The 26,609-nt window shown below is 44.6% G+C and overlaps 1 protein-coding gene across 17 annotated transcripts in view; it reads left to right on the forward strand.

The window, feature by feature from the left end:
- The window catches only part of SVOPL (SVOP like), an 82,607-nt gene that overhangs the window by 32,357 nt on the left and 23,641 nt on the right, over positions 1-26,609 (forward strand). For all 17 annotated transcript variants that reach the window (XM_085005313.1, XM_085005321.1, XM_085005309.1 and 14 more), the window contains 5 exons: positions 4,233-4,306; positions 8,508-8,713; positions 9,661-9,772; positions 10,958-11,039; positions 13,641-13,730. In XM_085005313.1, coding sequence (XP_084861439.1) covers positions 4,233-4,306; positions 8,508-8,713; positions 9,661-9,772; positions 10,958-11,039; positions 13,641-13,730 — 564 coding nt within the window. The remainder of the gene's footprint in view (positions 1-4,232; positions 4,307-8,507; positions 8,714-9,660; positions 9,773-10,957; positions 11,040-13,640; positions 13,731-26,609) is intronic.

Consider the following 26,609-nt stretch of genomic DNA (forward strand, 5'->3'; position numbering starts at 1 on the left):
TCTAAGCAATAGGCCCCACCTTTAAGACTCTTCAGGTCTTAGAGATCTTGCTGTGGTGCAGTGGGTTAAGAATCCGACTGCAGCACCTTGGTTGCTGCAGAGGTACAGGTTTGATCCCTAGCCCAGCACAGTGGGTTAAAGAACCCAGCATTGCTGCAGCTGTGGTGTAGGTCACAGCTGCAGCTCAGATTCAATCCCTGGCCTGGGAACTTCCATATTCCATGGGTGCAGCATAAAAAAATAAAAATCGGAGTTCCTGTCGTGGCTCAGTGGTTAATGAATCCAATTAGGAACCATGAGGTTGTGGGTTCTATCCCTGGCCTTGCTCAATGGGTTAAGGATCCGGCGTTGCCATGAGCTGTGGTGTAGTTTGCAGATGCAGCTCAGATCCTGCGTTGCTGTGGCTCTGGCATAGGCTGGCAGCTACAGCTCCGATTAGACCCCTAGCCTGGACCTCCATATGCCTTGGGAGCAGCCCTAGAAAAGGCACAAAAACAAAAAATATAAATATATAATAAAATAAAAAAATAAAAATAAAACAGGGAGTTCTCTGATGGCCTCGCAGGTTGAGGCTCCTGTGTTCTCACCGCTGTGGCTCTGGCTGCTGCTGTGTGGCATAGGTTTGATCCCTGACCCAGGAATTCCTACATACTGCCTGGGTGGCAAAAAAGAAAAAAACAATTTTTTTTTAATCAAAAAAAATGAGAGAACCTGAAATAAATGTTGCAAGTCTCATTTAAAAAAAAGAAAATAAATAAACAACTTTTAAAATCTCGTTGGAAGGATGAGACTCACATAGGAAAGGATCAATAACGACAGAGTCCAGATGCTTAGAATCAGGTGCATGGTTCTAGCAGCAGCGTGTGTCCGACCAGAGCAGAGAGGTGACCGTGAGCCAGGGCCATCGGAGCCACCTTCTGGGATAAGTGGGACCAAGACTGAGCACTGAAAGGAGAAGCAGCCTCAGGGCGGGGGGGCGGGGGGGGGAAATAGGCCACCCCGGGCAGGGGGAATGGTGTGAGCTGAGACCAAGCGTGGGGACGTGCTGTGAGTTTGGTTGCACTGACCGCTGTCAGAGTGCCATGTGGAGGAGACTGGGCACGACGCTGTGGGTGATGGACACTCTGCGGGGTCCCTTCCAGGACACGGAGGTGAAAGATTATGGGGACTCTGAGAAAGGGCCACACCGTGGAGGAAGTAGATAAGCCCAGCCATTTGGATGGTAGCCAAAGGTTGGGAATCAAATGAGTTATTAGGATAAAGTTTATATATGTCACTCTGTCACTCAGCTGTCTGAGTCTCCAGTGACCCTGGGGGAGGTGAGGGGACTGTTGTCACATCTACAACCAGGGGACATGGCAGAGCGGCAGATGGACAAGACTCGGGACTGGTGCTCAGGAGACCTGCACTCTGGACCGGCTCTGACTCCAAACAGCTGTGTGACCTTGCGCAAGTCACTTGCCCACTCTGGGCCACATACTCTGTGTTGGAATGTGGGAAGATAAGGGCTTGATCAGAGGTTTTCCAAAGATGCACAACTGGAGCACCAATATGTAAAGCAGATGAAAGTGGAGTGTCAGTTGTTGAACTCCACCTACAGTGGAATCCAGGAGATGAGCCAAAAAGTCATGGGGGGTAAAAGCCAAGTCTAAGTTCTCTGCAAGGTGAAGTTTTTGTGACAAAAACTTCCAGGACTCCCAGACCACACTTCTGGTCTCCCTAGAAGGGGCTGATAATCTCAGGTCCATTTGTGATAAAAGAGTAGTTGGTTTTCAACTGAGCACCCACCTTGAAGCATTCTTAGCTTTATATAAAAATCCTCTACTGCCCAGGAGTTCTTGTTATGGCTCAGTGGTTAATGAACCTGACTAGGAACCATGAGGTTGTGGGTTGATCCCTGGCCTTGCTCAGTGGGTTAAGGATCCGGCGTTGCCATGAACTGTGGTGTGGGTCACAGAGCAGCTCAGATCTGGCGTTGCTGTGGCTCTGGCGTAGGCCGGTGGCAACAGCTCCGATTGGACCCCTAGTCTGGGAACCTCCACCATATGCCGTGGGTCTGGCCCTAAAAAGACAAAAGGCCAAAAAAAAAAAATTTTTTTTTAAATCCACTATTGCCTAATCATATATAACTTACTCTTATTTATTTTGGTCCAAAAGCACTTAAGAGGCCCTGACTATGGACAAGAACTTTTACTAATTACCCTAAAGATACAAAAAGAAATTGGGCACAGTAGGCTTTTTGCAAATTTAGGCCACTAAATAGGCCTCACACCCTTTCTCTCTTTTTTTGCTTTGTTTGTCTGGTTGGTTGGTTAGGGGTTTTTTTGGTTTTTTTTTGTTTTTGTTTTTGTTTTTTGTTTTTTTGTCCTTTTAGGGCCTCGCCCGCAGCATATGGAGGTTCCCAGGCTAGGGGTCCAATTGGAGCTACAGCTGCCAGCCTACACCACAGCCACAGCAACATGGGATCCCAGCCACATCTGTGACCTACACCACATTTCATGGCAACGCTGGATCCTTAACCCACTGCGGGAGGCCAGGGATTGAACCCATGTCCTCATGGATACTAGTCACATTCATTACCACTGAGCCACAAAGGGAACCCCTTCACACCCTTTTTTTTTTTTTTTTTTTTTTTGTCTTTTTAGGGCCGAACCTGCATCACATGGAGGTTCCCAGGCTGCAGGTTGAATCAGAGCTATAGCTGCTGCCTATACCACAGCCACAGCAACACCAGATCCAAGCCGAGTCTGTGACCTACACCACAACTCAGGCCAATGCTGGATCCTTAACCCACTGATCGAGGCCAGGGATTGAACCTGCATCCTCATGAATGCTAGTCAGAATTGTTTCCACTGAGCCATGACAGGAGCTCCCACACTCTTTTAATATTAGGTTCTTTTCATCTTAAAGTTGAAAGCATCTCCCCTCTGTTTTACAGTCGTTTTTCACGTACCCTCCCGTTTTCCCTTCTCCACCCCACCTCTCGCCGGCACTGGTGAGAAGAGGAGTGAAGGGATTAGAATCTTAAATTCAGTGAATTTTGGTACTTGTCATTGATAATTAAACGTATGCCAAGACTGATAGGCTGAGAGGAATGCGTTAAAAACAGCATTTAGAGGAGTTCCCGTCGTGGCTCAGTGGTTAACGAATCCGACCAGGAACCATGAGGCTGCGGGTTCGATCCCTGGCCTCACTCAGTGGGTTAAGGATCCCTCGTTGCCGTGAGCTGTGGTGTAGGTCGAAGACACGGCTTGGATCCTGTGTTGCTGTGGCTCTGGTGTAGGCCAGTGGCTACAATTCCGATTGGACCACTACCCTGGGAACCTCCATATGCCACAGGAGCGGCCCTAGAAAAGGCGAAAAGACAAAACAAAAACAAAACCAGCCTTTAGATGGAGTTCCTGCCATGGTCCGATGGGATCAGTGGCATCTCTGGTGCAGTGGGATGCAGCTTCCACTCCTGGGCCAGCACAGTGGGTTCAGGCTCTAGCATTGATGCAGCTGTGGCAAGAGTGGCAACTGGGGTTTGGATCTGATCCCTGGCCCAGGAACTTCATATGCCCCTGGGTGGCCAGAAATAAAAGTCTGTCTGGGTTTGGGTGACGCATATTCAGGGGAGCTGTGTGGCTCCCTCACCTCATCACACTCCCAGGTTGTCCTTGTTTTCTGTGATCTAACGGACTGGCAGTTTGGGGTGAGTAGATGCAAACTCTAACATTTAGAATGGATGAGCCATGAGACTCTACTGTACTGCGCAGGGAACTATATCTAATCTCTTGGGTTAGAACATGATCAAAGCTAATATACGAAAAAGAAGTACATGACTGGGTCACTTTGCTGTACAGCAGAAATTGATACAACATTATAAATCAACTATACTTTAATAAAAAGATAATTTAAAAAATTGGGGAGCTCCCTTTCTTGGCTCCCTAACCCAACTGGGATCCGTGAGGATTCGGGTTCGATCCCTGGCCTCGCTCAGTGGGTTAAGGATCCCACATTGCCTGAGCTGTGGTGTAGGTTGCAGACCCAGTTCAGATCCCGCATGGCTGTGGCTGTGGCTGTGACAGAAGCCAGCAGCAGTAGCTCCAGTTCAACTCCAAGCCTGGGAATGTCTATATGCTGAGGATGCAGCCCTAACACAAACAAAGAAAACAACCAAAAAATTAGCGTCACCTTTGCCCGTCCTTAACCCAGTAAATCTATTCTGTCTCCCTCTTTCACTACCCTAGGAAAAAAGAGGAAGATTTGCAGACCTGTTGGATGCTAAATATTTACGGACCACATTGCAGATCTGGGTCATATGGTAAGAATTGGAATGATTTCAAAACTAGGTTGAAATACACAAGCATTTTCAGTGGGAGAGAGCCCACTGAATAAATCCCTTCTGAGCGAGTACTCTGGGGAGCAAACACAAGGTGGACCCCAGCAATGCCTTCTCTTTCTGCTGACACCACCAGCCAAAGGGTGTAGGGAAAATACTGACAAAAAAGAGAGAAGGAAAAAATTCCTAATCATCTACAGTGCCTATATTTGATTTTTTGTCCGAGCCTATGAGTTCTTGTTCTAACCTTTTGTAACCTTTGGTCTCTTCCTTCATCACATTTCAGGAACTGATCCTTTGTGGTCACTGATTAGCCAATTCAAAGAGAGAGATTTACTGGTCCTCTCTGAGCAAGCAGGACCTTGAGTAAGCAAAGATTGTCTAAGTGGGACACAAAAAGTATGAATGAGAAAGAAGAGGATTGGTGAGTCTGCCTGCATTAAAGTAGGAACTCTGAGTCCTGAGACTGCATGAAGCTCTTGAAGTGTAAGCCACCAACCGAGAGAAGAAATTGCCTATATATATATATATATACATATATATATATATATATATATATATATATGTACCCAACAATATCTATGGGTTATATGTGTTATTAATATATATTACTATTATATATTTTTTCAACAAGATACACAGCCCAGTGGAGAAATAGGCAAGAGACTTGAACAGGCACTTAACCAAAAATGTGTATAAGATAAATGTATGAAAACATCTCAACCCTAAAGTCACTGGGGAAATGCAAATTAAAACCAAGTGAGATACCATGACCCATCCACCCGAATGGCTAAAATTCGAAAGACTGACTATGTCAGATACTGGGAAGGATGTAAATAATGGGAACTTCCAGACGCTGCTGACTGGAGTTCAAATAGTACAACCACTTTGGAAAAGTGTTTAGCGGTTTCTCTTACAGTTGGAAATGTGCATTGCCTACAGCTTGGCAATCTCTTTTTTTTTTTTTTCTTTTTCTTTTTTGCTTTTTTTTAATGGAAGTTCCCAGGCTGGGGGTCAAATCGGAGCTGCAGCTGCCAGCCTATATCACAGCCACAGCAATACCAGATCCAACCCATGTCTGTGACCTAAACAAATGCCAGATCCTTAACCCACTGAGAGAGGCCAGGGATTGAACCTGAATCCTCATGGATACCAGTCAGATTGGTTTCTGCTGCACCACAATGGGAATTCCCTGGCTTGGCAATTTCACTCCTAGATTTATACCCAACAGAAAGGCATAATAACATAAAATAGCATTATTTTATTTGTAACATCTCCAAACTACAAACAGCCCACATGCCTATCCACAGTACAATGGGTAAATTGTATTATATTCATACAGTAAAGCACTATAGCATAATGAAAATGAAAAAACTAGGGCTCTGAACTCAACATGGTGGAATCTTACAAATATAATGTGCAAAGAAAGTCAGACACAGAGTTCCCTTCATGGCGAAGTGGTTAACGAATCCGACTAGGAACCATGAGGTTGTGGGTTCGATCCCTGGCCTCCCTCAGTGGGTTAAGGATCTGGCATTGTGGTGAGCTGTGGTGTAGGTTGCAGACGCGGCTTGGATCTCGTGTTGCTGTGGCTGTGGCTGTGGCCGGCGGCTACAGCTCCAATTAGACCCCTAGACTGGGATCCTCCATATGCCATGGGAGCGGCCCAAGAAACGGCAAAAAGACAAAAAAAAAAAAAAGTCAAACACATGGAGCACATATTATGTGATTCCATTTGCATAAAGACACACAGCAGTAAAAACTACTCTATGGCGTTTGAATCCTGGAACGTGGTTGTCTACCTGCCTTTCCCAGATATAGTCACTCAAAAGAGGCTGGTGTGTCTCCTCTAGAGACTCTTAATATTTGGAAATTAGACAAAAACTGTAGAGCTGCTTTCATAACAGGGGACGATAAGACGATTATTTTCTTTTCGACTATTTCACGACGACAGTTGGCAAGTGCACATGCAAGAAGGTTCACACCGTGATGGACTCTGAGGTGCTCCTCGCTCAGGTCTGACCATCACTAATATCACCTGTATTCGCTTCAGCTGCGTTTCTCCCGTGCGGAGGTTTTTCCAGGCAAGCCCTCGACGTCCTGCCCTTTCAGCCGCAGGTCCTTCATTAAGAGCCTCCACTGCTTGAGGGCGTTTTCTTAGGTGATTCCAATCCTGGAGTCACGCCAACGAGATGCAGCCTCCTCGCGTTCCTATCAACCAGATCGCAGCTCTTCTGCGGCTTCCCCCGATTGGGAAATCAACTTGGCTTCTACCGCCCCTTCTGGAAAACTGAGAGGGCCTTCGGGGGGGGCTGATATCATTCTTTCTCTCGACTTTGATTGATGACCTTGTCTGTATATTATGTGTATATCTCGATTTTAAAAAATCTACGTAAGAGTTGACGGGAAAAAAGTAGGAAGAAAATACAAAAGCAAAGACCCTTCCGCGGTGCCGCACAGCCTGCTAAAGACGCTAAATAGGCAGAATTCTAAAGAGGGGCCCAGACTTCCCAACTCCTGGTGATTCGGGCCAGCACTCATTTGGATGCAGATGTGAAGCAACTGAGTGGGTGTAATTGGGGTTACCAGCCTTAACACGGGAAGGGCAGCCTGGATCAGGCAGGTGGGTCCAGTTTCCTCCCGTGTGTCTTTAAACGGAGAGGCAGTTCTCCAGCTGGGATCGGAGCGGCAGCGGAAGAGAAAGCAGAGAGGAGGCAGCAGGCGAGGGTCCGGGCACGAGGGCTCGCGGGCTGTGACCGGCTCGGTAGACCGGAAACGAGGGGAGCTGCCCATGGCTAGCAAGCAAAGGAGCTGAGTTCTGCAGCCCAGAGCAGCTGGATCCCGCCAACCTTCTACATGGACCTCGAGATGGTTTTTTCCCCAAAAGGCCAGCAGCCTCGCCTTCACTTTCCCCTCGGTCTCGTGAGACTCTGAGCAGAGAAAGTTGCCAGACCCACAAAACTGCTGAGCTCCGGAGCTGTGAGATGCTAAGTGTATGTTGCGTTAAGCTCTACGTTTGTGCTGATTTGTGACAGCAGGTGTAGAAGACAAATCAAACCGTTTGCCGAGTCTCGGCTCCTATTTTTGGCCCCCATGCAGGCCAGTGAGTCCAGAGAGGAGGTGTTGGGCACAAGATAGGGACTTTAGTCGGAAAGCCAGCAGACCAAGAAGATGGTGGACCAAAGTCCTAAAGAATCCTCTTAAACTCAGAATAGAATGCAGGCTGCTCTGAGGCTGAAGGGAGAGGGGAAGCCAGGGGGTTCAAGATGAAAGGGCAAAGGTGGGCACCAGGTTCTTGGAGCCACTTGACCTTCAGGAGAAACAGAGCATTCCTTCTGCTTGCTCACAAGGCTGGATCCCAAAGCTCCTGCAAAACTTCACGCCGTTAGCAGTTGTTTTCACTGAACGTTCTTATCTCTGCTTATTAGCAAGGTTTCTAGGCTAAAAGCAGACTTATCTGCAACAAGTGGCAGCTGTAACTAATCCCAGAGCATGGGATGGGAAGGTTCTTCAAGGAACTGGATGAGCTATTTGGGCAAAAGGGACATTTCTCTACGTAACTCTTGGTGTGCAGGACAAAAGGCATAGAATATTTAAGCTCAAGAGTGGGGGAGGCAGGTTCAACATGGCGTTGCTCCTGGTCTTTCTCTGTTACAAAATGCCTTCCTGGCCTGAGGGAGCCTCCACCCTCTAGTCCCATCCTGCTTTTTCTGGCATATCCATTCCCCACAGTGTGGCCTTCAGTGAGGGCTACTGCCCAGGCTCCCCCTGAAATGGGACCCCACTTCCCCCTCCCCTCCTTTTTTTTTTTTTTTTTTTGGCGCTTTTAAGATCACACCTGCGGCATATGGAAGTTCCTAGGCTAGGGGTCATATCAAAGCTACAGCCCCCAGCCTATGCCACAGCCATAGCAATACCAGATCCCAGCCACGTCTGCGACCTACACCATAGCTCACAGCAAAGCCGGATCCCTAATCCACTGGGTGAGGCCAGGGATCGAACCCACAACCTCATGATTCCTAGTTGGATTCGTTTCTGCTGCGCCATGATGGGAACTCCTCCCCTCCCTTCTATACACTGTGCCTTCCATCCAGAGCACCCTCTCCACCCCCCGTGCTGCTACCCGACCCCCCTTCAGGCCTGGCGACGGCCTTTGCTCATGTCCATCTTTGCTCACTTCCAGGCTGGGCATCTCATTCGCCTACTACGGCGTCATCCTGGCCAGTGCCGAGCTGCTAGAGCGGGACCTGGTCTGTGGCTCAAGGTCCGAGTCTGAGGTGGTGGTGACCGAGGGCGTCTCGGAGGAGAGCCAGAGCCCCTGCCACTGCCACATGTTTGCCCCCTCCGACTACCAAACCATGATCATCAGCACCATTGGCGAAATTGCTCGTAAGTGTCTCTGCGTTGGGTGGCTCTCCGTTTCAGGGTGGGGGGCGTGCAACGGGGAGCCTTGCAGAAGAGTGACCTGTCATACACTCGGCTCCTGCCTGGTGGAACTGAACAATCCCCAAATTACACCGATGTGTCTCCAGGGTGGATGGGTGTGGGGAGACGTCTGGAGTAGAGCTTTGAATTTGTGCATCATATCAATTCCTAGATGGATTTCCCCTGCATGGTGACATCTCTGAAATAGGGATGTGTCTTACAACGCCTTCTTAGACTTCAGTTGGCAGCAGCATTTCTGTTTTATTTATTTATTATTGTTTGTTTATGGCCACATCTGTGGCATACGGAAGCTCCCAGGCTTAGAGGTCAAATCGGAGCCACAGCTACCGGCCTACACCGCAGCCACAACAATGCCAGATCCAAGCTGCATCTGTGACCTACACCACAGCTCACAGCAACACCAGATCCTTAACCCACTGAGCGAGGCCAGGGATTGCACCTGCATCCTCATGGATCCTAGTTGGGCTCACTAACGATGAGCCACGATGGGGACTCCTTTCTGTTTTAATAGACATAAAATAATGGTACTTAAAAAACACATGGCACCTTGAATTTGATGAAAAAACAGTACAAGACATTGAAATGGAGGTCTAGTAAGTTGGCAGTTTACAATAAACCGACACACTGTGATAAGCATCCTGGACATAAAATATCCTTCACGGACACCAGTGCTTGTCACTCTCAGGCCCACATGGGAGAAGCACATTGAAGGAGTCACGAGGTTTGTGACGACGTGACTGGGTCTTGGCTGGAGCACACCTGAGGTTGGAATTAAGATGCTTCCTTCTGCAATGACAAGGGAGAATTCATGCCAGTCTTGATAAATGCCATATGCCTTCAAGGTTCTGAAAATCGACTCTGTCCTTTTTCTTTTTTTTTTTCTTTCCTAGTGAATCCTTTAAATATCCTGGGCATTAATTTCCTGGGAAGACGGCTGAGCCTTTCCATTACCATGGGATGTACAGCTTTATTCTTCCTTCTCCTCAATATTTGCACTTCAAGGTATTTTCTTTCCTTCTTTTTTGCTTTTTTTTCCTTTTAGGGCTGAACCCACAGCATATGGAGGTCCCCAGGCTAGGGGTTGAATTGGCACTGCAGCTGCCGGCCTACACCACAGCCGCAGCAATGCCAGATCCGAGCCACATCTGTGACCCACACCACAGCTCACAGCAACACCAGATCCTTAACCCACTGGGTGAAGCCAGGGATCGAACCCGCATCATCATGGATGCTGGTTGGGTTCATTACTGCTGAGCCACAACAGGAACTCCCAAGCTATTTTCTTTCTGGTTGCTTTGAAACAATCTAGTTGTGTGCAGAGATTTTAAAATGAGGTCTCCAGGAGTTCCCGTCGTGGCTCAGTGGTTAACGAATCTGACTAGGAACCATGAGGTTGTGGGTTCGATCTCTGGCCTCACTCAGTGGGTTAAGGATCCGGTGTTGCCGTAAGCTATGGTGTAGACCAGCGGATACAGCTCTGATTAGACCCTTAGCCTGGGAACCTCCATATCCTGTGGCAACAGCCCTAGAAAAGGGAAAAAAAAAAAATTAAAATGAGGTCTCCAGACCCATGGCATTCAGTGGAGGTCGGGGCCAAGTCCCTGCACCAGGAGGTAGAGAACGGACTGCTCGTTTGACTAGAAGCGATCAAGCCCAAGCCGCCCCGCCTCCCCCACCCCTCTTCCTCCTCCCAGGCCCCTCTCCAGTTCTCACAGGACATGGGTACCAATGTGGGGATACTAAGTTTGGTCACGAACACGTGGTGCAAAGCTTCCTGCAGAATGGGGACTCTGGGTGTGACCAAATTACCTGCACCATTGTCAAGACAGTGGTGTAGACAGCATACCTATAAGTAGGAATCACACTCTTCATTTGCGAGGCTAGAGTGGCGTCAGATATAATACACATCACTTGCTCTGCCAGCCGTCTATACCGTTTTCCAGGGGTGATAACAGAGATGGGCTCAGCTGAGGGGCTGGGCTGGAACGGGGCAAGTGGCAGGAACAGGATTGAAGGTTTGGGTCAGGCTCTTGCCTGGGGACCCTGCCGTCAAGCCAGCCGGGAGGCGGCACCTCCCTTGGGGCCTGGTCTCCATGGGGATGTATTGGCGTCTCGGATGCCCTTGGGTCAGGGCCCCTGGAAGGCGCGCCCTGCCACCCATGGTAACTCTCACTTCCGGTTCCCCAGTGCCGGCCTCATCGGCTTCCTCTTCATGCTGAGGGCTTTGGTGGCAGCCAACTTCAACACCATCTACATCTACACCGCGGAGGTTAGTGTGGGGGAGGGGGGCACGGGGGGCCGCTCCGTCCTGGATGCGTGGTCTTGCATGGAGAGCGCACCGATGGCCTCCACCGACTTTCCATGACGTTCTGCAAACATGCTATTGAAATGACGCCACAGGGTTTATTGGAGGATCAGTCTTCTCAGGGTCACGTGAGATGCTGCCTCCCGGGCTTCAGTCCTCCTTTTGCCCCAAATACAACATACCTCTCACAAAATGTTTTTATTTGACATAGTCTTTCTCCTGCCCCATGGAGTCTAGTGAAAGCCAGTCTCTGAAAAGAAAAATAGATCCTGCTGCCTTTCTTACCAAACCACATCCATGTAAAAAACAACTCAGTAAAACAATAAATAAATAAAATAAGAAAATAAAAAACAACTTAGTGCCCTTCTTCCAGAAGAAATAGGGCCTGGTAACTCTCTGTTGCTGAAAAAACATTAAACACCCTGTTTTTCCCTTTTTGAAATTAGAATGTATTTTTCACCTTGATCCTTTTGAAGGATCACATCTCACTGCATCTGTTTTTTTATTGTATGTAGCTTAAATTCGAATATAGTAGTAATTTATTTTAAATGTACTGAATTATTACACCGACTTCGTAATCTACTTCTGATGTAGTGGGGGACCTCCTCACAAACCCCTACTTTAAAGAGCGAATAGTCCCATAAATAAACAATATCTGAATAGGAAACTTAGCATTTTAACTGGCTTTGTCTTTCTTTGAGCTAGAGAAAGTTGTACTCTGGGGACTGATAAAGCTGCATACATCTTCATTTTAGGAAAAGTAGAAGTCTGCTCAGAACACAGATACAGCATGTCAAAACCATTAAATCCCGTGGAGAAAAATAGGAAGTTAGGACACAAGGACGCATTTGACACATACATAATGTTTCTTTTAGTTCCGTTAACAAGATCTTCTATAATTATCATGAATTTATGAACTTAAGAGCCTGTGTGCAATATGGTAGGCCTCTAACGTTACGTTTGGAATATTCAATTTAGCATATTTTGGAGTGTGTTTATTTAAAGGGTCGTTTCTAAGTACTTTTCCCTGATACTTACTGTTTTTTTTTTTTAAATCAAGATGTGTAACCGAAGGTGATTGTCTTCTATTATTTCAACTCCCAAAATTGTCCAAAAGTGAACACAAAACTTTTAGAGCAAAGATATCACTAATCTATCTGAACCCATTGTTTTCAATAGCCAGCAGCCTCATTTTCCAGAAAAAGATAGAAGCTCTGTAAAAAGGCACCCCACCCCTAAACCTTCTCTTATAAATACAGTGGCCTCAGCAGTGTCTCTGAGCCAGAAAAGCATCTTGTTTTTGCATTTGACATATGGTGGCTAACACAGTGTGGCCAAGAAAAGAGGCCAGATACTATGCTTTGGTGAATCAATTAAAGACTGATCAATATTACACAGCAGAAAGAGAAATTTTTCCAAAATTAAGAAATTCTTTCATGTATTCTCCTATAATCTTTTCTTTCTTTTCTTTTGCCTTTTAGTGCCTCACGTATAGCCTATGGAAGTTCCCAGGCTAGGGGTTGAATTTGAGCTGCACCTGCTGGCCTATGCTACAGCCACAGCAATGCAGGATCCAAGCCAAGTCTGTGACCTACACCTCAGTTCACCACAACACCAGATCCTTAACCCACTGAGAAGGGCCAGGGATTGAACATGCATCCTCATGGATACTGGTTGGGTTTGTTTCCCCTGAGCCACAGCAGGAATTTCCTCTTCCTATAATCTCTTTTTTTTTTTTTTTTTTTTGGTCTCTTTTCCTATAATTTTATTTGTAAAATAATATATACTTCTTTAATAAGAATTCTGCATCAAGAAAGTAGAGATTAATGAGGTTTTACTATAAATGCAAGAAAGTTGCTGCGAGAAAGTAGACCATGCCCTAAAATTTTGCAATGCAATCCTGGTGAATGGCATAGTATGTATCTGGCACTCTGGTCAGTTTCTTTTCACTGTATCTATATTAAAGCTTTGATTGGATTGTTATTATTTGGGAAGTGTCTCCTTTCCATTCAGTAGAACCACCTTTATACATGTATAGCTTTAAAGGGGAACACTTCTGTCTCATTCCAACACTTTTCTAAAAGTGACATTTGGAATATTCAGTTAAACACATCTAGTTTGGTATTTGCTCACTTAAAGGGTAATTTCTAAGCTTTTTTTTTTTTTTTTTTTTTGCTTTTTAGGGTCGCACTTGTGGCATATGGAAGTTCCCAGGCTAGAGGTCAAATTGGAACTGCAGCTGCCGGCCTACACCACAGCCACAGCCACACTGATCCCTGACCCACTGAGCGAGGCCAGGGATCAAACCCACATCCTCATGGATACTAGTCAGATTCCTTCCCGCTGCACCACAATGGGAACTCCCCTAAGCATTTTTTTTTCCTCCTGATACTGTTGAAAGTTGGGTACCTGAGCAAATGAACAAATCTACTGTGTATTCTTTATATCTGTATGGAATATTTGGCGTCTTACATATACCAAAGCCTGACCTGGGGAAGGAAGGGCAGAGGACTTGGGAAGGAAGGGGCCCAAACTGACCGAAGCTCTGTGTGCTCCTCCCTCCAGGTCTACCCCACGACGATGCGCGCTTTGGGGATGGGGACCAGCGGCTCCCTGTGTCGCATTGGTGCAATGGTGGCGCCATTTATATCCCAGGTACAGCCCATGGGTCTCTGCAGGGAGGCTGGGTCTAACAAAGGTGGGGAAAGAGGGACCTGCATCCCTTCAGGTTGTTTATCAAGGATTTTTTGACTTAATGAGTTTTCTTGAGATACTGTTTTCCCATTGTCTGCCCAGTGTGGGTAAGAAGAGAGGCGAAATCAAGGCTTCCAGGCTTCCCGTGAGTCATGAGCATGTATTGCATTGCATGCAGGCTTTGGATTTTGCTGGGCGTTGCTGGGGAAGGATGCAAAAGACAAGTGTGACACCAGGATCTTGGGCAGTTGAATAACAGTGGGCTCCAACCCTGACAGTGTCAAGGGTGCAGTTGAAAAACAGAGCGCAGGGAGTTCCCACTGTGGCACAGTGGGAATGAATCCGACTAGTATCCATGAGGATGCAGGCTCAATCCCTGGCCTCGCTCAGTGGGTTAAGGGTCCGGTGTTGCCCTGAGCTGCGATGTAGGTCGCAGACGTGGCTCACATCTGGCGTTGCTGCGGCTGTGGCGCAGGCCAGCAGCTACTGCTCCGATTCCACCTCTAGCCTGGGAACTTCCATGCCAAGCATGTGGTCCTAAAAAGTGGAAAAAGAAAAGGAAAAACAGCACAAAAGTGCAGGGAGGCTGAACCAGGGTAGCGGGAGGTGGCCCTGGGCAGGGTAAGTCCAGCGCTCAGGCAAAGCAGGCTCAGGCTGGGAAAAAACCCTGCAGTGACCTGGACTATTGGATGGGCCTTGTTCCAGGAGAGAAACGGAGGCAGACAGGGCAGCCTGCACGGCCGTGGTTCTACAGAGGCCAAACAGCTTGCCCTGCTGTGCTGCTCATTCTTTTCTGGCCCCAGGAAGTGAAAGTCCATCTGAGCTGCCTGCAGCTAAAAAGACAGGAGTGAGGCGGGGCCCTGGGTGGGCCTGATCCAGGCAGTGAGAGACGACAGGGACCCAGGCCTTGTCCTCCTCACGTCTGTCTGGGGCCTCTGGTCAACCCTCTGCCTCTTTGAGCATTCGGGCTTTAGTCCCCGAACACCAGGGTGCTAAGCTTGCCCACGTGCGTGCCTGTCCCCCAGATTCCAGACACAGCTCCTTCGATCCCGCCACCAGAAGACACCCGTGCTCTCTCTGCATCCCACTGGCCACGTCTGCTTGGTTGTTCATCCTTGAGCCAAAGCCGTTGTGGCCACGGATCAGGCTTATGTCACACATGCATCTGGGGTGGGGCAGTTTTCAGAGACCGGGTGGACGTGGGCCGAGCAGACTGTAACGTGTATTTCCTGTGATTTAACAGGGGATCTTGCTACTCCCTTCTTAAAACGATTTTGGGAATATTTTACCAACTCTTCTTAATTAAAAAGGACAGTTTGGGCTTCACAGGTTTGCTTTTCACAGTCTTTTTGTACTTATTATTTCACCATGTTCAGAAAAGAACATAATGGCCCAAAACACCAGTAAAATATTAATCTGTTTCTGGATGATCAGACCAAGGTATAGTTTCTTTTTCTTTCTCTCTCTCTCTCTCTTTTTTTTTTTTTTTTTCACCTTTTCAGGGCTGCACCTGCTTACTCTATGCCTGGCCTTGTTCCAGTTCTTTTTATTTGGAGCAATAAATGACTCAGGCCAGGTTCCAGTGGAGTGCTGGAGCTGGCCGGCACTGGCTTCTGAAAGCTGATGGTTAAATTTTCAGGATGTTATTTTGCAAGCTAGTTTGAAAGCTAGCATGGTGATAGTATTTACCCCATGGCCACGGCAAATGCCACCATGAGGATTTTTGAGGGGGACAGCCTGCGGTTAAACATTCTGCAGCAGACGAGGTTCCTGTTCACAAGAGGCTTCCTTTCCACTTGAGCACTTGACACATAGGACAGCTGGCCCAGGGTCCCGGAGGTGGGGAGAGATGGGTGTGCTCTCAGAATAGAAAATAGTTGTGGTGAGCAAAAGGCAGAGAAGCAGAGGGAGAAGGTACATCTTTAAGGCACCCTGAAGGCTTTGGATTCTTTTCTCAGGAGTGGGAAGTAGCTGAAGGGATTTTAAGCGGTGTTCAGTTTTGCATTTGTCTGTCTATCCATCCATCCCACCTGTCTGTCTGTCTGTCTATCTATCGATCTATCTATCTATCTATCTATCTATGCATCTATGCATCTATCATCTTTTTAGAGCCCCACGCCTGGCATATGGAGGTTTCCAGGCTAGGGGTCGAATCAGAGATGTAGCTGCCGGCCTACACCACAGCCACAGCAACGCCAGATCCAAGCTGTTCCCGTTGTGGGTCATTGGTAGTGAACCCAACTGGTATCCATGAGGACACAGGTTCGATCCCTGACCCTGCTCAATGGTTTAAGGATCTGGCGTTGCCATGAGCTGTGGTGTAGGTCGCAGACGCAGCTCGGATCCCTCCTGACTGGGCTTTTCAAAGGGAGAAGAGAGAAGATGGTGGGGAGGGTATCCTTAGAAAAAAGGAAGCAAAAACCTGCAGAAAGTGGGAGGAAGAGGGTGGTCCCTATGAAACCCAGTCAGGGCCCTTAACCCCAGGTGCTGACTGGGACAGAAGTAAATTATCTGGCAGCTTTGAGAACTTTCAGGGAGTTCCCATCATGGCTCAGCAGTTAACAAACCTGACTGGTATCCATGAGGATGCGGGTTTGATCCCTGGCCTCGCTCAGTGGGTTAAGGACCCCATGTTGCCGTGAGCTGTGGTGTAGGTTGCAGATGCGGCTCAGATTCAACCCCTAGCCTGGGAACCTCCATGTACTGTGGGTGAAGCCCTAAAAAAAAGAGAGAGAGAGAATTTTCAGGTAGACACTTTAAGGAGGCTAGAGTCATCCAGGGATGTGGCCTTGAGCTGCTAGAAACCTTTCGTCTTTTTTCAAATCTTTGTAGCAAGGTTGAGGCCTAGGTGAGAGGAGGCTTAGAAAAGCCTGGCTAGAATTTGTTCAAGGAGGAAGGTTTTGTCTGTGTCAAGTGTAATTGATAAATATATTTGTTTGTGTTCTGTTTTCAGTGACTTAAGAGATTTCCAAAGGCATTTTTGACCACACGTGACTTTCTCTTCCACACTGAAAACATCAAAATTACACACTAGAAATAAAATTTTACTACTTAATATTTTACCAGTGATGAAAAATACAAAAATTTTAATGAAGCTCTTGCAATGTACCTAAGCATATGTACATATAAATATGCATAAACATCTATATATTTATGCAGATATCACATTCATATTCTTTTAAAATCAGGATATAATTGATGGATAATGTTAGATTCATCTCAAGAACCTAGTGGTTCTATGTATGTATATATTACAAAATGCTGGTAATAACTCGTGAATATCCATCACCATACAGTTATATATTTTCTTTTTTTTTAATTCAATGAATTTTATCACATTTATGGTTATTTAACCATCACGACAACCTGATTTTATAGCATTTTGATCGAGACCCCCAGCCCGTCCTCCCGACCCCCCAACCGATAGTTACATATTTTCTTTCCTTGTGGTGAGAACTGTTCAGTCTCATCCTCCTAGAAATTTTCATATATGTATATAAACTAGAGTCACCTGGCTATATATTACATCCCCAGAATGTAGTTATTTTATAACTGGAAGTTTATACTTTGATCCCCTTCTACCCATTTGGCTTCCACCCCGTGCCTCTGGCAACCAGCAATCTAGTCTCTGTTTTACAGTCCATGTAAGTCAGATCATACAATTTCTACCTTTCTCCCTCTGGCTTATTTCATTTAGCACAATGCCGTTAAGTTCCAGCCATGCTGTCACAAGTGCAGGGATTTCATTCTTTCTATTTATTTATTTATTTTTATTTATTTATTTATTTTTCCCCCGCTGTGCAGCATGGGGATCAAGTTACTCTGACATGGATACATTTTTTTTCCCCACCCTTTGTTCTGTTGCAATATGAGTATCTAGACATAGTTCTCAATGCTACTCAGCAGGATCTCTTTGTAAATCTATTCTAAATTGTGTCTGATAAGCCCAAGCTCCCCATCCCTCCCACTTCCTCCCTCTCCCATCGGGCAGCCGCAAGTCTATTCTCCAAGTCCATGATTGTCTTTTCTGTGGAGATGTTCATTTGTGCTGGATATTAGATTCCAATTATAAGTGATATCATATGGTGTTTGTCTTTCTGACTCATTTCACTCAGGATGAGAGTCTCTAGTTCCATCCATGTTGCTACAAATGGCATTATGTCATTCTTTTTTATGGCTGAGTAGTATTCCATTGTGTATATATACCACATCTTCCGAATCCAATCCTCTGTTGATGGACATTTGGGTTGTTTCCATGTCCTGGCTATTGTGAATAGTGCTGCAATGAACATGCGGGTGCATGTGTCTCTTTTAAGTAGAGTTTTGTCCAGATATATGCCCAAGAGTGGGATTGCAGGGTCATGTGGAAGTTCTATGTATAGGTTTCTAAGGTATCTCCAAACTGTTCTCTGTAGTGGCTGTACCAGTTTACATTCCCACCAGCAGTGCAGGAGGGTTCCCTTTTCTCCACAACCCCTCCAGCACTTGTTATTTGTGGATTTATTAATGATGGCCATTCTGACTGGTGTGAGGTGGTATCTCATGGTAGTTTTGATTTGCATTTCTCTTGTAATCAGCGATGTTGAGCATTTTTCAGGTGTTTGCTGGCCATCTGCATATCTTCCTTGGAGAACAGCCTATTCAGGTCTTTTGCCCATGTTTCCATTGGTTGATGGGCTTTTTTGCTGTTGAGTTGTATAAGTTGCTTATATATTCTGGAGGTTAAGCCCTTGTCAGTTGCATCCTTTGAAACTATTTTCTCCCATTCTGAAAGTTGTCTTTTTGTTTTCTTTTTGGTTTCCTTTGCTATGCAAAAGCTTTTCAGTTTGATTAGGTCCCATTGGCTTATTTTTGCTCTTATTTCTATTGCTGTGGGAGACTGACCTGAGAAAATATTCATGATGTTGATGTCAGAGAGTGTTTTGCCTATGTTCTCTTCCAGGAGTTTGATGGTGTCCTGTCTTATATTTAAGTCTTTCAGCTATTTTGAGTTTATTTTTGTGCATGGTATGAGGGTGTGTTCTAGTTTCATTGCTTTGCATGCAGCTGTCCAGGTTTCCCAGCAATGCTTGCTGAATAGACTTTCTTTTTCCCATTTCATGTTCTTGCCTCCCTTGTCAAAGGTTAACTGACCATAGGTGTCAGGGTTTATTTCCGGGTTCTCTATTCTGTTCCATTGGTCTGTCTGTCTGTTTTGATACCAGTACCACACTGTTTTGATGACTGTGGCTTTGTAGTATTTCTTGAAGTCTGGGAGAGTTATGCCCCCTGCTTGGTTTTTGTTTCTCAGGATTGCTTTGGCGATTCTGGATCTTTTGTGGTTCCATATAAATTTTTGGATTGTTTGTTCTAGTTCTGTGAAAAACGTCCTGGGTAATTTGATAGGGATTGCATTGAATCTGTAGATTGCTTTGGGTAGTATGGCCATTTTCACAATATTGATTTTTCCAATCCAGGAACATCGAATATCTTTCCATTTCTTTACATCTTCTTTGATTTCTTTGATTAAAGTTTTATAGTTCTCGGCATATAGGTCCTTTACCTCTTTGGTCAGGTGTATTCCGAGGTATTTAATTTTGTGAGGTGCAATTTTAAAAGGTATCGTATTTTTGTATTCCTTTTCTAATATTTCATTGCTTGTATACAGAAATGCGACTAACTTCTGAATGTTAATCTTATATCCTGCTACTTTTCTGAATTTATTAATCAGTTCAAGTAGTTTTTGGGTTGAGTCCTTAGGGTTTTCTATGTATAGTATCATGTCACCTGCATACAGTGACAGTTTTCGCTCTTCTCTTCCTATATGGACGCCTTTTATTTCTTTTGTTTGTCTAATTGCTGTGGCTAGGACTTCCAAAACTATGTTGAAGAGCAGTGGTGAGAAGAGTGGGCATCCCTCTCTTGTTCCAGATTTGAGTGAGAAGGCTTTCAGTTTTTCTCCACTGAGTATTATATTTGCTGTAGGTTTGTCATAAATGGCTTTGATTATGTTCAGGAATCTTCCCTCTATACCCACTTTGGCGAGGGTCTTGATCATGAATGGATGTTGGACTTTGTCAAATGCTTTTTCTGCATCTATTGAGATGATCATATGAGTTTTGACTTTTCTTTTGTTAACGTGGTATATGACGTTCATTGATTTGCGTATGTTGAACCATCCTTGTGAACCTGGGATGAAGAACCCTACCTGGTCATGGTGTATGACTTTTTTGATATATTGTTGGATTCAGTTGGCTAAGATTTTGTTGAGAATTTTTGCATCTATATTCATCAAAGATATTGGCTGATAGTTTTCTTTTTTGGTGTTATCTTTGTGTGGTTTTGGAATCAGGGTGATGGTGGCATCATAGAGTGTCTTTGGGAGTATTCCTTCTTCTTCAACCTTTTGAAAAAGTTTAAGGAGGATGGGCACCAGATCCTCTTTATATGTTTGATAGAATTCACCTGTGAAGCCATCTGGTCCTGGACTTTTATTTGTAGGGAGTGTTTTTATGACCACTTCAATTTCATTTCTAGTGATCTGTCTGTTCAGTTGGTCTGTTTCTTCTTGATTCAGTTTTGGCAGGCTGTAAGATTCTAGAAAATTTTCCATTTTTTCCAGATTGTCAAATTTGTTGGCCTGTAGTTGTTCATAATATTCTCTTATGGCTTTTTGTATTTCTGCAGTATCTGTTGTGATTTCTCCTTTTTCATTTATAACTTTGAGTTCTTTCTCTCCTCTTCTTAGTGAGTCTAGCCAGGGGTTTGTCAATTTTGTTTACCTTTTCAAAGAACCAGCTCTTAGTTTTATTAATTTTCTCTATTGTTTTTTGAATCTCTATTTTATTGATTTCTTCTTTGATCTTTATAATTTCCTTCCTTCTGCTGATGTTAGGTCTTTTTTGTTCTTCTTTTACTAATTTGTTTAGGTGGAGGGTTGTCAACTTGGGATCTTTCTTCTTTTTTGAGAAAGGCCTGTATTGCTATAAATTTCCCTCTGAGCACTGCTTTTGCAGCATCCCATAGATTTTGAGAGGTTGTGTCTTCATTATCGTTTGTTTCAAGGTATTTTTTAATTTCCTTCTTGATTTCCTCATTGACCCATTGGATTTTTAGTAGCATGTTGTTTAGTCTCCATGTAGTAGGTTTTTTCTCATTTCTTTTCCCATGGTTGATTTCTAGTTTCATGGCATTGTGGTCAGAGAAGATACTTGAAATAATTTCTATGCTCCTAAATTTGTTGAGGTTAGCTTCGTGTCCCAATATGTGGTCGATTCTTGAGAATGTTCCATGTGCACTTGAGAAGAATGTGTATTCTGATTTTTTTGGATGTAGTGTTCTGAAGATATCAATTAAGTCTAACTTTTCTGTTGTTTCCTTTAGGATCTCTGTTGCTTTATTGGTTTTCTGTCTAGAGGATCTGTCTGTTGGTGTGAGTGGGGTATTAAGGTCTCCTACTATGATTGTATTCCCATCAATTTCTCCCTTTATGTCTGTTAATATTTGTTGTATGTATCTGGATGCTCCTGTATTTGGGGCATATATGTTGACGATAGTAACATCCTCTCCTTGGATGGATCCCTTAATCATTAAATAGTGTCCTTCTTTGTCTTTATGTCTTTTGTTTTAAAGTCTGTTTTGTCTGATATGAGTATTGCAACTCCTGCTTTCCTGTCATTCTATTGGCATGAAATATTTTTTTTCCACCCCTTCACTTTCAATCTGTATGTATCCTTTGTCCTAAGGTAAGTTTCTTGTAGGCAGCATATTGAAGGTTTTTGCCTTTTTATCCACTCAGCCACTCTGTGTCTTTTGATCAGAGCATTCAGTCCATTGACACTTAAGGTGATAATTGATAGATGATTATTTATTGCCATTTTAAACTTCGTATTCCAGTTGATTCTATGGTTCTCCATTCTTCCTTTCTTTTTTTGGTTGGATGGTCTCCGATTATTTTCTGTTTGAGTGGTTTTTTTTGTTTTTGTTTTTGTTTTTCCATTTTTTGAGAATGCAATGTTTGGTTTTAGCTTGTGGTTGCCCTGTTTTTTAAGTATGCTAATCCCTTCCTATAATTGTGTGTTTTGGCCTGATGGTCCTGTAGGTTCAAACACTTCATTACTATACTAAAATTAAGAAGAGAAACAAACAAACAAACAAACAAAAAAGGTCTGTTTATTTCCTTACTTCCCTTGCCCACATTTTATGATTTTGATGACTCTTTTTTTTTTCTTTTTCTTTTGTTTGAAACATGTTCATGATTAAATCTGTATGCTGGCTTATTTGAGTGACTGCTCTCTGATTGTGGTTTCCTCAGTCTTAGTTCTTCCTCTTTTTTTTTTTCTTTTTCCTCCCTTTCTTTCCTTCCTTTCTTTCCTTCCTTTCTTTTTGGTTTAGAGAAGCCCTTTCAATATTTCTTTTAGCCTGGGTTTTGTATTGCTGTATTCTTTTAGCTTTTGTTTGTTGGGAAAAAATTTTATTTCCCCTTCTATTTTAAATGATATTCTTGCTGGATAGAGTATTCTAAGTTGCATATATTTTCCTTTTAGCGCTTTAGATACCTCTTGCCATTCCCTCCTGGACTGTAGTGTTTCTGTAGTGAAATCAGCTGATAACCTTATGGGGTTCCCTTGTAGGTAACAGTCTGCTTTTCTCTTGCTGCCTTTAGGATTCTCTCTTTATCTCTAACTTTTGCCATTTTTATTATAATGTGTCTTGGTGTGGGTCTATTTGGGTTCAACTTGTTTGGGGCCCTCTGTGCTTCCTGTATCTTGAACTCAGTATCCTTTAGATTTGCAAAGTTTCCAGCGATAATTTCTTCAAATATATTTTCCATCCCCTTATCTTTTTCTACTCCTTCTGGAATTCCTATTATGCATAGATTGGCCCGCTTTATATTATCCCATAGGTCTCTTACATTGCTTTCATGTTTTTTCATTTGCTTTTCTGTCTGCTGACCTGATTGGGTGATTTCCATTATTCTATCTTCCACATCACTGATTCCTTCTTCTGCATTATTCATTCTGGTTTTTACTGCCCTTAGTTCAGTTTGTATCTCTGCAAATGAATTTTCTAGTTTTTCTTGGCTCCTCCTTATATTTTCTAGTTCCTTTCTGAGGGTTTTTGCATTACTGTTCATATATTCTCTTAATTCCTTCAGTATTTTCACTACTTCTCTTTTGAACTCCAGGTCTGTCATGATGCAGAGATCTGTTTCATTGTTGACTGCTTTAGGTGAGTTCTCCTGTTGGTTTAACTGGGGGTGGTTTCTCAGCTTCTTCATCTTGCTTGTTGTTTTCTTTTTCCTGGTGGAGTTGTACTCTCCATGGCTGGGCAGTGTTTGCCTTGGCATTGCTGTGGAATGTTTCATGAGGGCTGGCATTGTTGGTCAGTCTTCTTTGAGGCAGCGTGGCTTTTCCAGAGGGTCGGCGGGGTTGACAGGGTCTCTCTGAAGCAAGGGGGACTTCCTGAGGGCAGACAGGACTGGGAGGTCCGCTCCACAATGGAAGCAGATTTCACTCAGCCGGGCAGAGCTTGCTCTGGTGTTTTTGGGCTGTGGGGCTCTTGCAGGAGGCTGGTGGTGCTGGGAGTGCAGAACCCCCCCAAGGGCTAGAGCAGCTAGCTGGGCCGCTGAGAACCCAAGAGGCTCTTCCCCAGGGCAGCCTGATGCGGAAGGACTGCCTGAGAATGTAGGCAGATTTTTCACGGCAGAGCTTGTTCTAGCTTTCCTAGGCTGTAGACCTTTTCCAGGGGGCTGGCGGTGTTTGGTTCTGCTCCATGGGGGTGTAGCCCCTCCAGAGGGCAAGCAGGCCAGGGCAGGACAGCCCCTGAGGTAGCAGCTTCCGGCAATTGTTGAGGCCGGCCCTCCAGGATGGCAGGCAGCCCCACGCATGCGTGAGGGGGAGGGGGAGGGAGGATGCACTGGGAAGCACAGCTTTCTGATAGCTGGCGGGCCAGTGAGCTCGCTGTGGCGCGGGGAGTATTCTGTGGGGGCCCACCCTTTCTTCTCTCCCCTCCCCAACACTGGTGCCTTGTCCAGCTCTTCTCCCAGGTTCCCTCAGATGTGGCTTTCCACTTCCCAGCCCTTAGCGTACTGCTCCCTTCCCCCGCGCTGCTCTGCTTTCTAGTCTCCCAGGCAGTCTCTGCCCCCTCAAATCTGACAGACCGGTTCCTAGACCCCCAAGCAGCCTCCGCACCACCCACCCCAGCCGGTTCCCGGGGACTAACCTCTGGAGCCAAGGTCCTGGTGCCCAGCCCCCACCCAAGTGTCTCAATTTTTGGTGACTGTGCCCATAGTTCAGATGATCTGTTCGGTTCTCACTCTGCTTTTCAGAACTCCGACTTACTGCTGCCCTCTTCTCTGCATCTGGAGATTCGCCGATTCGGTTGACGATCTTTCTGAAGAGTGGGTGACTTTCCAGGGTGTGGGATCCCTTTCTCCTCCACAGTTCCCTTTCGGGAGTGCCCGTCCAGTTCAGATTCACCTTCTCTCACTCTCTTTTCTCTTGTGTTTTACCCAGTTATGTCTCAAGATTCTTGCCATTATTGGAGTTTAGGTTCTTCTGCCAGCGATTGATTGCTGTTCTGTGCGAGTCGTTTAACCTGTAGATGTGTTTTTTTTGTTGTGTTTGTGGGAGAGGGCGAGCGTGTCCCCCTACTCTTCTGCCATCTTGCCTCCGTCTCTCTCATTCTTTTGTTTTATTGCTAAATGATGTCCCACTGTGTGTATTTATATATCACATTTATTTTATTTTTTTGTCTTTTTAGGGCTGCCAGCCATTAAGACCAAGGCTCAGCCCTATTCCTTAAGGAGACGAATAAGATACTTGGTGACCAGTTGACAACACTGGGGCCCATTTTTCCTGGAAGGCCAGGGGTTTGCTTTCTCAGGAACAGATGCCGATTCCAAGTATGGGGTTGCCTTTCCTGCCTGCAGGAACTCAGTAGCACCACTCTCTGGGGGCTTTTTTTTTTTTTTTTTTTGTCTTTTTTAGGGCCGCACCCATGGCATATGGAAGTTCCCAGGCTAGGGGTCTAACTGGAGCTGTAGCCGCTGGCCTATACCAGAGCCACAGCAGCACAGGATCCAAGCCGTGTCTTCGATCTACACCACAACTCATGACAACACGGGATCCTTAACCCACTGAGTGAGGCCAGGAATCAAACCCCCATCCTCATGGATACTGGTAGAGTTTGTTAACTGCTGAGCACAACAGGAACTCCTATATATCACATTTATTTCATGCCTTCATCCCCTGTTGGACACTTAGGTTGCTTGCATGTTCTGGCTATTGTAAGTAATGCTGCAGTGAACCTAGGAGTGCAGATGTATCTTGCAGTTTTTGGTTCTTTTGGTTAAATACCTAGAAATGGAATTGCTGGAACATATGGTAGTTCTGTTTTTAATTCTTTAAGGAACTGCCTGTATTGTTTTCCATAATGGCTGTACCAGTTTATATTCCTACCAAAAGTGAACGAGTGTTCTTTTTTCCTCTGCATCCTATCAGTACTTGTGATCTTTTGCCTTTTTGATGCTAGCCATTCTGACAGGTGTGAGGTGATATCTCACTACGGTTTTGATTTGCATGTCCCTGATGAAGAGCTGACGTTGAGCACATTTTCATGTACCTATTGACCATCTGTATGTCATCTTTGGAAAAACATCTATTCAGTTCCTCTGCCTGTTTTTTTTTTTTTTTTTATTGTTTTCTTGTTAGTGAGTTATATGAGTTCTTTATGTATTTTAGATATTAATCTCTTATCAGATACATGATTTGCAAATATAATATTTTCTTCCATTCAGTAGGTTGCCTTTTCATTTCATTAATGATTTCCTTTGCTGTGCAGAAGCTTTTTAGTTTGATGTAGTTTTGTTTATTTTTGCTTGTGTTTCCTTTGTTTTTGGTATTAAATCCAAAAATAGCAGTGCCATGACCAATGTCCAGGAACTTAGCACCTGTGTTCTCTTCTAGGAGTAGCTTATGTTGAATCATTTTGTATTGATTTTTGTGCATGGTTTAAGAGAGCGCATGTGGATATATTTTGCATGTGGCTGTCCAGTTTTTTCCAGCATCATTTATTCAAGAGTTAGTCTTTTCCTTATATATTCTCGGCTCCTGTCATTAGTTAATTAACCATAACTGTATAGGTATATTTCTGGGCTCTTTGTTTTGTTCCATAGATCCAGGTGTCTGTTTTTATGGCAATGCCATTCTCCTTTGTTACCATAGCTCATAATGTAGTTTAAAATCAGGAAGCATGATGCCTCCAGCTTTGTCCTCTTTTCTCAAGACTGCTTTGGCTGTTTGGGATCTTCATGGTTCCATACACATTTTAGGAGGTTTTTTTTTTTTTCTATTTCTGTGAAAAATGCCATTGGAATTTTGATGGGGATTGCCTTGAATCTGTAGACTGCCTTGGGTAGTATGGACATTTTAACAATATTAATTCATACAATTCATAAACACATAATATCTTCTCATGTTTTTGTGCTTTATTCAGTTTTTTTAATCAGTGTCTTATAGTTTTAAACATAGAGGTCTTTCACCTCCTTGGTTAAATTTATTTCTAGGTATTTTTTTTTTGAAGCAATCATATGCGGGATTGTTTTCTTAATTTCTCTGATAGTGTGGATCTAGCTTTGCTGTAGCTGTGGCCTAGGCCAGCAACTGCAGTTCCAATTTGACCCCTAGCCTGGGAATCTCCATATGCTGTGTGTGGGGCCTAAAAAAAAAAAAAGGCAAAAAAAGAAGTAAATTTCTCTGACAGTGTGTGTAAACACAGTGGAATTTAAAAAAATTTTTTTTCCATAGTGGATTTTTACTTATTGATTTTTGTGTCATGTCACTTGACTGAATTAATTTA

This window comes from Sus scrofa, chromosome 18 (genome assembly GCF_054392235.1).
Source record: "Sus scrofa isolate SSC_HxYL_T2T_F1_AM1 chromosome 18, Sscrofa_HxYL_maternal_Yorkshire_Landrace_v2.0, whole genome shotgun sequence".
In the NCBI taxonomy this organism is placed as follows: domain Eukaryota; kingdom Metazoa; phylum Chordata; class Mammalia; order Artiodactyla; family Suidae; genus Sus; species Sus scrofa.